This window comes from Bos taurus, chromosome 1 (assembly GCF_002263795.3).
Source record: "Bos taurus isolate L1 Dominette 01449 registration number 42190680 breed Hereford chromosome 1, ARS-UCD2.0, whole genome shotgun sequence".
NCBI classification, from domain to species: domain Eukaryota; kingdom Metazoa; phylum Chordata; class Mammalia; order Artiodactyla; family Bovidae; genus Bos; species Bos taurus.
This window is the reverse complement of record NC_037328.1, coordinates 83,197,191-83,208,902: the sequence shown is the minus strand read 5'-3', so window position 1 is coordinate 83,208,902 and position 11,712 is coordinate 83,197,191. Positions and strand designations below refer to the sequence as shown.

General features: G+C 44.8%; 1 protein-coding gene and 1 pseudogene across 7 annotated transcripts in view; both read right to left on the bottom strand.

Moving 5' to 3' along the window:
• Positions 1–1,633: 1,633 nt before the first annotated feature.
• LOC101907797 (glycine cleavage system H protein, mitochondrial-like) lies at positions 1,634–2,694 on the bottom strand (annotated as a pseudogene).
• Positions 2,695–3,669: 975 nt separating this feature from the next.
• Positions 3,670–11,712, bottom strand: part of ABCC5 (ATP binding cassette subfamily C member 5) — an 82,366-nt gene continuing 74,323 nt past the window's right edge. For all 7 annotated transcript variants that reach the window (XM_005201586.5, XM_005201585.5, XM_010801294.4 and 4 more), the window contains 4 exons: positions 9,364–9,442; positions 8,223–8,336; positions 6,463–6,627; positions 3,670–5,127 (listed from right to left, as the gene is read on the bottom strand). In XM_005201586.5, coding sequence (XP_005201643.1) covers positions 5,026–5,127; positions 6,463–6,627; positions 8,223–8,336; positions 9,364–9,442 — 460 coding nt within the window. In that variant the 3' untranslated portion in view covers positions 3,670–5,025. The remainder of the gene's footprint in view (positions 5,128–6,462; positions 6,628–8,222; positions 8,337–9,363; positions 9,443–11,712) is intronic.

Genomic DNA, 11,712 nt, shown 5'->3' with positions numbered 1-11,712 from the left:
GAAAAGTGGTTGCTTACCTTGGTGCCATCCAAGAGAACTTCCCACAACACCGAGAACATTCTATTGAATATGTTTGTGTAGCCACAGGCCGCAGGTGGTGACAAAGCACTTGAAATGTGACAACTGAGGAACATTTTTAATTTAAGAGCTGAGCCCCTTAATTTTTATGACACTGGTTTATAAAAGGGGGTGGGTTTAAGATACGATTTCTGATAACTCAGCAGTTCAGTCGCTCAGTCATGCCTGACTCTTTGCAACATGGAGTTCATGATTTCATGGAGGATGTGTCTCTGTGGTGTGGACACAAGCACAGAAATAGCTAAAGAATGTGGTATGCTTGCAAAACATTTTTCAATGGTTTTCTCCTGTAAGATAAGATAGACATTATGCTCCCAATTTTTCTGAGGAAGAAGCTGAGATTCAGGCAGGAAAAGCGGCAGGTCCAAGTTCCTATGGTCATCCACGGGAGGTGATGGATGGTCCTCCCAGTGCCTACGGCCAGGTTATTCCTGTCACACCAGATGAGAGTAAGTCAGCAGACAAGAGCGATGGGAAAAGGACACACAGGTGACTTAGATGGAGCCAGTTGGACGGATGGAGACCCCAGTGATGCCCACAGAGTGGCTGTAAAGAGCCTGAAAGACCCAAATTGAATACAGATGAAGGAATTCATCTGTTTGAAACAGGGCAGCTGTGTGAAATTAGACTGAAAAGGTGAGCATGTGATTAACATCAATGACAGATTGAGTCAGAGTACAAGTCAGGATGAATCAGGAAAATCCTGCAGGTAGTTAAGATATTTGGGAGGTTCTTCCAATGTAATCCCAGCTTGAGGAGCTGAGGAGCTGAGGACCTGGGTTAGGGGCTGTTCAGTTCAGTTGCTCAATTGTGTCCGACTCTTTGTGACCCCATGGACTGCAGCACACCAGGCTTCCCTGTCCATCATCACCAACTCCCAGAGCTTGCTCAAACTCGTGTCCATCAAGTCAGTGATACCATCCAAATATCTCATCCTCTGTCATCCCCTTCTCCTCCTGCCTTTAATCTTTCCCAGCATCAGGGTCTTTTCCAATGAGTCAGTTCTTCACATCAGGTGGCCAATACAAAGTATTGGAGCTTCAGTTTCAGCATCAGTCCTTCCAATGAATATTCAGGACTGATTTCCTTTAGGACTGACTGGTTTGATCTCTGCAGTCCAAAGGACTCTCTCAAGAGTCTTCTCCAACACCACAGTTCAAAAGCCTCAATTCTTCAATGCTCAGCTTTCTTGTGGTCTCTTAACATCCATACATGACTACTGGAAAAACTATAGCTTTGATAAGATGGACCTTTGTTGGCAAAGTAATGTCTCTGCTTTTTAATATGCTGTCTAGGTTGGTTATAGATTTTCTTCTAAGGAGCAAGCGTCTTTTAATTTCACGGCTGCAGTCACCATCTGCAGTGATTTTGTAGCCCAAGAAAATAAAATCTGTCATTGTTTCCATCATTTCCCCATCTATTTGCCATGAAGTGATGGGACCGGATGCCGTGATCTTCATTTTTTTAATGTTGAGTTTTAACATTAAAACTTTTTTTAATGTTAAAAAAACATTAAAAAATGTTTTTTACTCTCCAGCTTTTTCACTCTCCTCTTTCACTTTTTTAAAATTAAATTGTTTATTCTCCTGCAAGGCTGTTGCTTCACTGTATAAAAATAGCACCAGCAAACACAGTGTATTGCAAAATTAAGATAGTAATATTCTTCACTGGACAGTATACAACTAACAAACTTTTCTCCACTGGCAGTTATTTCTAGTGGAAAGATAATTTTGACCCAAATCCAAGGATAGCTGTAAGCAAGTTACAAGTCATATAAGGTTTAAGATAACCATGTTTTCCTTGAATTACATAATTTTTGTAATTAGTTTTACCAGAGATAATTTCAGGAATTCTGAATATTATAACTGGAGCCTAGCCTAAAAATCACAGGACGCTGTGGAAAAAGATACAGTGTTTATCTGAAGTCATTAGAAAGTTAAGGGGTATTTTCTTCAGGAAACATTGTTACAAGTAGTTTCTTTTGCTAAAAGTTGCTTTCTAAATATCTATCCACCACTAATTTAAGACAACTATGCTAGATTAAGTTGTTTCAAAGTAGTTTATTTAGAGGTTCCAGTTTCACTCCTCAATAGATTTTATGTATTTCTCATATGCTTCTTCACTCATTAGTTCATCTAGTTCTGAAGGGTTACTGAATGTCATCTTGATCAGCCAAGCATCTTCCTAACAAGACTTGTTGACAAGTCCTGGATTTTCTGCTAGAGCTTTATTAATTTCAGTTACTTCTCCTGATAGAGGAGAACAGAGTTCACTAGCAGCTTTCACACTTTCCAAAGCACCAAACTCCTCTTGTTTGTTCAACTTTGTCCCAACTTCAGGCAGACTACAGTAAACAACATCTCCCAAAGCTTCCTGTGCAAAATTGCTGATTCCCACTGTTCCGACACCATTTTCTGTTGTTACCCATTCGTGTTTTTCTGTGAATTTCCGCACCGACAGCAGAGCAGGGCCGGTGCGCAGCTTCCGGATGGCACCCGCTCGCAGTCCCCAGGGCCGCGGCGAGCAGGGCGGGCTAGGTGCCGAGATGGCGCGCAGGCTGCCGACCGCGGCCCGCATGCTCCACACCGCGCGCAGCGCCATGTTCGCACGGGTGCCTCCTCTTTCACTTTCAAGAGGCTCTTTAATTCCTCTTCGCTTTTTGCCGTAAGAGGTGGTGTTACCTGCATATCTGAGGTTATTGATGACTCAGCAGAACTGATACCAAATAGTTTAAAAGCTTTCTGCATACAATATGACATATTGAGAAATGTTAGAATGAGTACCCTTTTGAATGGGCACTTAATTCTCAATAAATTAATCTGAATGAATTGGCTGAAAGAGCAATTACATTATTTGGATTGCTGAGAACCCTCAACAAACTGTTCATTTAAAATATTTCTCCAGTGGAGGAGGAAATGGCAACCCACTCCAGTATTCTTGCCTGGAGAATCCCATGGACAGGGGAGCCTGGCAGGCTACAGTCCATGGGGTCTCAAAGAGCTGGACATGACTTAGCAACTACACAGATACAGAAAACAAACTAATAGTTATCAAAGGAGAGACAGAATTGTGATGGGACAAATTATGTGTATGGGATTAAGAAATTAAAAACTATTTATAAAACAGCAACAAATTTATATTGTATCAGATAAAGAATTATAGCCATCATTGTATAATAACATTTGGTAGAGTATAATCTGTAAAATACTGAATCACTGTGCTGTACACCTGAAACTAGTATAATATTGTAAATCTACTGCAATTAAAAATAAAAAAAGGTGAATTTTCAAAAAAAAAAATATTTCTCCACAACCACCGATCTCACTACACCCTTCCCACTTCCGACTCTTATTAGCAGCACAGGAGCTTGATTTGGTGACCATGCCCAGGACACAGGCTGCAGGGACTTCGGCCCACTGTAGTGATTCAAGGCAAGGTGTACTCCACATCCCCTGCAACCAACCAGCTCCACTACTGGTCCCTCCCCTCTGTCCATTATCTGCTAGATATTCAGATCCAAGGTTCCAGGACTCCAAAGCCACTCAAAGACCGCTTATTCCCCTCCCAGAGAATTATTTTCCACACCAAGAGTTTTAGAAAATCCAAAATAATTTTATTCACTTTTTCAGATTTTTGCTTCCACAAGGTGTTCAGCAAACATGCTAAGGCGACAGAATGTCTAGTTGGTCACGACATGCAGTGCTGACCATTCAACGGATGACAGCAGTGACCACGCCCACCTGAGCTACTGGCCCCACGGCACAATCGGGGTTGGCAGGAACACACCGAACCACACGGCAATCAGCAACCTGAGGTAGGTCTCTTTACAGTACAAAAACTTCTACACCAGTGTGAGACACTGATTAGCAAGAGCTGCTTAAAGTCACGGACTTTGGAGAGAGGAAGAGACTCTGCGGCAACCGCAGGAAGAAAGGAAAACAGACCCACAAAATCCTGAACCCTGTCACTGAACTGTGGGGGTGTGAGGCCAGGCAAATGAAGAAGGACCATCGGGCCAAGCGGCAGTGGGCTCCAGGGCTCAGAACAGACGGTTTCAAGGTGCCAGAGAGCTCTGTGCGTTGGCCAGCATTGGGAACCTGAGGCAGTGGGACACTCGGAGCAGACTCAATGCTTGCTGAGAAGCAACAGCAGAACAGAGGAAGGCAGGAGGATGCTCCCCCTTGGCCGAGGAAGGGTCTGTGACTCTCGGTCCCGGTGGAGGGGGAGGAGAGGGGTCTGGGACTCTGACCCACTGCTCTCCCGACAGAAGCGGTGAAGTGACAAGAGGACAGAAAGCAGGAGCCCTGAGAATTCACGGTGCTCTTCGCGGCCTCCGTGGGCCCCGCTCTGCCCCACCCCGGCGTGGCTGCTGGGAGGCAGCAGGGGGCCACTGGAGAGCCGGCTACTGCTACACTCCTTCCTTCGGACACCCAGAAATCCCGGCACCGTGAAACAGCCAGCTGGGGAAAAACGCACGCTACCCTTCCTATAGTCTAATAGCAAAACCAGACCTCTAGTGCAGCAGACTGTACAAAAATGATAGAAAGGAATCTGCACTGTTCTTAGCACAGTGCTTATTTTAATATAAAATAAACAGCTTACATTTTCACTGGAAATATAGGCTATGTACAGAATTATATATAGATATAGCTACACGTATAAAGCTTCATTATAGGCCTCTGATACATATATAATAACGGTTCCCTGAACCTTTTAGAGTGCAATTAAGAACAAAAACTAAATTTTGTTTACATGAATATGGAATAAATACAATAATCAAAATAGGACTCTCCCTAAAAGTGAAACACACAAGCCAATCCTGAACTGCTGTGCGAAAGATAAAATCGGGAAAGGCAAGGTTTCGGCAGGAGGACGCAGTGAGGGGCCCGCCCCAGGCAGGGAATGGCAATGCTCCAAAGAAAAGAGATGTGGACGGCACTGGGGGAGTTAGCCCTTGACGGCGATCTTGTTCTCTGCAGCAGCAAACATGGCATAGAACCGGGAGCTGTCGTTGGAAAGAAGGACCGATGGGGTGTCGAACTCCACCACCTGTAGAGGAAGGAGACAGCATCGGACGGTGACTCGGAGACACTCGGGGTGTCCTACAGGATCCACAGCTCAGGAAGGGGGGCAAAGCCCCAAACCCCCGAGGATGGAATCAAGGTGGCAGTTCAGCTAGCTCTGCCATGCCCACCTGGGTTCTCTCTCTCTTTTTTTTTTTAAACTAACCAGAGTTTAGTTAAGAGAAAATTTAGAGACACCTCCAGAGTCCCTTCACATTAAGTCTCAATTCTCTCAGCCCTGTGTAAGAAGGAATCAATCAAAAGGTCCTATATGCTGCAGAGGGAAGAAACTGGAGCTCAAGTCAAAGGCATACCAAGTAAATGGCATCTTATTGTGTAAGCTGATCCAAACCTATGGATGGAAAAGAGGCTTAGTTGGCAGAAAAACAAAAGGGAAGTGAGTATAAGGGATCAACTCAGTCAATTATCCATTCCCATGAGGGGCTACTAGGCAGTCACCGGAAATCACACTCCAGTAGAAAACAGAACAGTGTGCTGGCAGAACCTGCCTCCCAGACAGAGGCCACATACTCACTCCCCCAGCCTCCCTTGCTGCAGGGCAAAGGTGTGTGACACGACTCTGGCCAAGGACAGAGAACAGGACATCTCCTGGGATGCTCTTAGGAAAGGCTATCCTGTCCAACAGAGACAGGCACAAGGACAAAGTGTCTTCCTGGGGCTGGCTATGTGATGGTAGGCGGTTGGGTGCCAGAGCAGACACCCTGTACAGTAAGGGGGGAGGCAGACACTGGCTCTCTTATGGGATAGGCAGGGTATAAGCAGGTCCACATGGGAGAGTGAGCACAGGAAAGGGCATTTTAGGTAGATGGAACTGTATGAGTAGACAGAGAGGTGGAAATGCTTAGGGGATCCAAGATGGTTTATAGCCAACAGCACTGAAAGGAAATAGCAGGAAATGAAAAAGCCTGGGGGCCAGTATGTGGGAAAGCTGGGAACAGCAAGAAGTTTGGCACCACTACATGACTGCAAAAAGCAGACGTGTGGTGGCTGGTCTCAACAGCTTTGGAAAACCCCTGTGAGTGAACTACAAAGTACACATGCTCTCTGACCTAAGTCAAAGTGTTACTGTTCACAAGCAACAAAAGAACGGGTAGTAAAGCGTAATGAGAACCCAACAGGCATGCTCCAGACTCAATCTCTTGATTGGGAGGGCTGCATCCCATGCAAAAGGAACCAGGCTGGAGTCACTATGGCTGCTTATCTGAGTGCTATGAGGGCCATCAGCCTAATCCTGCCAGGGGCCAGTTCTCCTCCCAGACAAGGCCACGTGCCAAACCAAGGTCCCTTGGGGGCTCAGTACCTGCCCCTGGGCCAGCACCATAATCCTATCAGAGCCTAGGACTGTGTGTAGGCGATGGGCAATCGTCAGCATGGTGCAGTCAGCGAATGCTTCTCGGATGGTCTCTTGGATCAGTAAGTCTGTCTCGGTGTCCATGGCAGCTGTGGCTTCATCTAGAATCAGAATCTGCCGGGGAAGAGAGGAGAAAGAGGGATCCAACCAATTCCTTAAGCATTCTAGTTAATCTAGGTTTCACCAAAATGTGTTTTAAGATTTGAATTTTATATCATATATTGTTTTTTTCTAAATAGGTACACACAAATTTAAAATACTGTTTTGTTTAGAAATGACATAACTTCAAATTCATATGTTTGCCTTGATTTCCACAAATACATGAAATACTGATCTAACAAACCACTCGCCTCACTTGCTCTGTGACTCTGAACAGTTACTTTTTTGGACTTCCCTTTTCCAGTTTTAACATGACGGGACTGGACTGTATTTGATGATCTGGACATGTCTTACAGTTTTAAAATCTTTTAAGTCTATGGCTTCCAATACTACAACTACTCAGAAGACAGAAACAAGTTGCCCTTGGAAACTGAAGGCTCGAGGCCGTCAAAAATAAAAACAAAAAAGCAAACAAAATATCCATATACCCAAATTGTGTCAAGGTTAAACATCTCTGGGTATTCTGTTAAAAAAAATGCCACTGAGTGACGTTCCTGGTGGCTCAGTTGTAAAGAATCCACCTGCCAACACAGGAAACATGGGCTCAATCCCTGGTCCAGGAAGACGCCACACAGCAACTAAGCTCAAGTGCCACAACTCCTGAGCCTGTGCCCTAGTGCCCAGGAGCTGCAATTACTGAAGCCTGTGGGCCCTGGAGTCCAAGCTCAACAGGGTTGTTGTTCAATCGCTCAGTCGTGTCCTTCTCTCTCCAACTCCATGGACTGTAGCACGCCAGGCTTCCCTGTCCTTCACCATCTCCTGCAGCTTGCTCAAACCCATGTCCATTGAGTCGGTGATGCCATCCAACCACCTCATCCTCTGTTGTCCCCTTCTCCTCCTGCCTTCAATCTTTCCCAGCATCAGGATCTTTTCCAATGAGTCAGTTCTTCACATCAGGTGGTCAAAGTATTAGAGCTTCAGCTTCAGCATCAGTCCTTCCAATGAATATTCAGGACTGATCTCCTTTAGGATGGACTGGTTGGATCTCCTCGCAGTCCAAGGGACTCTCAAGAGTCTTCTCCAACACGAAAGTTCAAAAGCATCAATTCTTCGGCACTCAGCCTTCTTTATGGTCCAACTGTCACACCCATACATGACTACTGGAAAAACTATGGCTTTGAATAGACAGACCTTTGTCGACAAAGTATTGTCTCGGCTTTTTAATATGCTGTCTAGGTTGATCATAGCTTTTCTTCCAAGGAGCAAACATCTTTTAATTTCATGGCTACAGTCACCACCTGCAGTGATTTTGGAGCCCAAGAAAATAAAGTCTGTCACTGTTTCCATTGTTTCCCCATCTATTTGCCATGAAGTGATGGGGCCAGATGCCATCATCTTAGTTCTTTGACTGTTGAGTTTTAAGCCAGCGCACTGAGAAGCCCACACCCAAGCCGAGCAACAAAGATTCAGTGCAACCAAAAAAAAAAAAAAGTGCCCCTGGGCTCGGAGCCAAGAATGCCTTTGGACCTCATGCCACAGGCAATGGCTATTCTTCCATCTTCCTGTGCTTCTGCTGACGCCCTCCTCTGCCACCCACCAGACCACCTTACCTTACAGTGACGGAGTAAGGCTCTAGCTATGCACAAGAGCTGCCGTTCCCCCACTGAGAAGTTATCCCCATTCTCCATCACTTCAGATTCAAGTTTCAGAGGTAGCTGAGCAATCTAGGGAGAAATAGAGATTAGAAGGGTTAAAAAAAAAACACCTAAATTTTGAAAGAAAGAAAATAAAGCTAAATTTTGTCAAAAACCCAGGGGCAAAAATAAATTATTCTTAAACAGATGAAAGAATTATTAGCCAAGAATCTGGCTCACCTAGAAAGAACATACAGGTGTGATAATCACGTAGCAGGACCACATTTTCTAGGCCATTCCATATTTCAACTAAACTATCTATTAGTCTCATGTCATCAAAATGTCCCAGAAATTCCAATATATTTTATGTTCTGAAATCCTATCATTTTGGGTCCTGAAAATATGGTGATGCAATGAGAGATGGGGTAAACAAAACTACTCTCTTTCTGAAGGCCAAAGCTGTAGACCCATGGCTGTCAAACTTTTCTTCCTATAAATTATAGAACCTGTTCTTCAAATGAAATTGTTTGAAGAAGCCCAATAGAAAGGTCATGAAGGCAGAGCTGCTCTAGTTGAATTTGGGCAGGAGATCCTGGGCTAGTGTGCAGGAGCACAAGAGACCCCACTCCAGGCCAGGGGTAATCTTAGTTCGTGGCCCTTGGAGGGTGCCTGCTAAGTTACTCTGAGAGGTTCATATGCACATTGGGTGCTTTTTGTGGACTCAAGAAGTGATAAATCTTTTGCACATATATACATGCTTCAAAAGGATGTTGTACTGTTATGATTAATAAAATAGAACTTGATTTAAAAGCATACTGAACGCTGAGTGGTTGTCATTAATATCTTCTCAATGAATGGATGGTACAATAAAAAGGGAAATATGACTATGGGAGGGAATAAGAGAGGGGAGGTGAGGATAAGGAAATACTGACTTTTATACCCATTGTGAAATGCCTGGGAAGCCTTGCTCTGAAGTGCTCCTCCACAGACATCCTGGAGGTGGCGGGAAAGGCCGGGCTGGACAGAGGCAGCCAGAGCTGGCTGGGGAATGACCATGGCATCACCGAGTTTCCACCCCTGAAGTTCTAGCAAAGTTCTCCCTCAGTTCTTAACTTACACATTCCTTCATGTGTGTCCTTTCTAGGGCATCCCAGATCTGGTCTTCAGTGTACTGGTTGAAGGGATCCAAATTTGATCTAATGAGAAACATAATAGGAATTTCTCAGGGATCCAACACATAAGCAACCACCCCGCACACGATGACTGTGGTAAAGGTTTAAACAACGGGCTCTGACCCCGACAGCCACAGGTGGAGGCCGAGACGGGAGTGCTGCTGCCTGCCTGTCACAGGAATGAGCCTCCCTTTCTTCTTTACAAAACTGTATTATTTTTATTATGTAAATGATACAAGTTAGTTATAGAAAAATTAGGAAATATAGACATAAAAAGTCAAAAAAACCCATATATATATATACACATATATATAGGATCTTAGCATGTGGGATCTTAGTCCCCCAATCAGGGATCAAACCCATGTCCTCTGCACTGAAAGTGCAGAGTATTAACCACTGGACCACCAGAGAACTCCCTAAAACCAGTATGTTTAATCACTTATCAGACCCTTTGAAACAAACACTGTTAGCATTTTGACATATATCTTTCTAGATTGCTTCCTATGCATATGCATACTAAAATACATCTCTTATATGTATAAACTCAGAGAAACTCCCTCTCTCTTCTTGCTACACCAGAGTGAGAGCTCTGTCACTGGGCAGGGGTCTCAACAGCTAGCTGACCAGAAAAGGAGCCGATCCTGCAGGAGAGGGAGGGACAAAGCTGAGCAGAAAGGGGCTCAAGAGGAAGGATTTCACTAGCACCAAAAATCAGTTTGGGAACTGTTCTTGCTTACTGGACATTAAGATTGCCACCAAAACAACAGGACTAGAGAGCTCTTAAAGTGTTAAAGACAGGAGAAGAAGCTCTTGGTCGTGGAGGATGAGGTGAAAAGGTGGTGATGAAACAGATACTGGGTGGAAGGTGGGCTGTAGAATTAATTTTGGATGCCTTGTCTAGATCTAAACATCACATTTGTGGGTCTAGTAATCTTAAAGATATTAAGTATAATTTGCTTTGCTCATAAATTACACTTGAGGTGTGGGAAATAGAACAACCTTTGGGAGAACTCTATCTCTGATCCATACTTGTCTCCATGTCTAGGGTGACTAATCTCGGGCAGGCAAACACAAGCAGGTTATTACTTAAGAATTCTACCCTAGAGGAGAGTGCAGGTTGGCACATGACATCTCTGGACTCCTGGGAGACTCACTAAACAGTCCCACTTTCTTGTGTCCCTTCACACATGCGCTTCCTACCACTTAGAACACGAGATCACTCCCCACCTTTTGACATGAGAGGCACTGGTAAAAAGCAAGAGCTCTGGAGCCAGACTGCTTGATTCCTTCACAGCTTCTATCAATGACAACTGTGTGATCCTGGCCAAGTTAGCTTAACTTCTCTACACCTCAGTTCCCTTACGTGTAAGACAGGGATAAAAGAGCAGCTCTTTGGACTTCCCTGGTGGTGCAGTGGATAATAATCTGTCTGCCAATACAAGGGACATGGGTTTGATCCCTGGTCTGGGAAGATTCCACAGGCCTCAGAGCAACTAAGCCTGTATGCTACAATCACCAAGTCCAAGTGCTGCAACTACTGTAACCTGAGCACTGACAGCCTGTGCTCTGCAACAAGAGAAGCCGCCGCAGTGAGAAGCCTGCACACCGAAACCAAGATCAGCCCCCCTTCCTGCAACTAGAGAAAGCCCATGTGCAGCAACGAAGCCCTAGTGCAACCAAAAAATAAAAGAGCACCTCCTCAAAAGGCAGCTGTGGGAACCACAATTCACATATGTAAAGCACTTACAGGAGCGCCTGCTGCAGGCTTGGCAGTGTGTATGTGAGAGCTGCTATTGCTGCATCATTATTACATTGTTCCTGTTCCTTGGCTATGCTTCCTTCTCATCCTTCAGCTCTCAACTTAGCTGGTGTCTTCTGGCCCTTCAGGCCTGGACTGGGGGTATCCCCTGCTCACCCTTATGATGGCACTCGTCACTGTTTCATTTGTCTCTCTCCTCCATTGCATTAGAATCCCTGTCTGGATCTTATTCACTGTTGTAGCCCGGGTATACTGTCTAATATTTTTTGTAAGAGTAAGAGCCAACTGGGCTTGATCCCTACTCTGCCTCTTACCATCTGCATGACCTTGGACAAGTCACTCCTCAGTCTCCTCACCTATAAAATGGGGAGACAATGATGTGACACGCCCTGGTAGGTTGCTGTGAATATTAGAGATGTGTAGATACAGCACCTGGAACATGGTAGACATTTGATAGCTGGTGGCTGTTAAATTGACCGGGGATGTGGTCACTTTAAATGCCTGGTTACACTGTTTGGTGGTTTTGACTCTTATA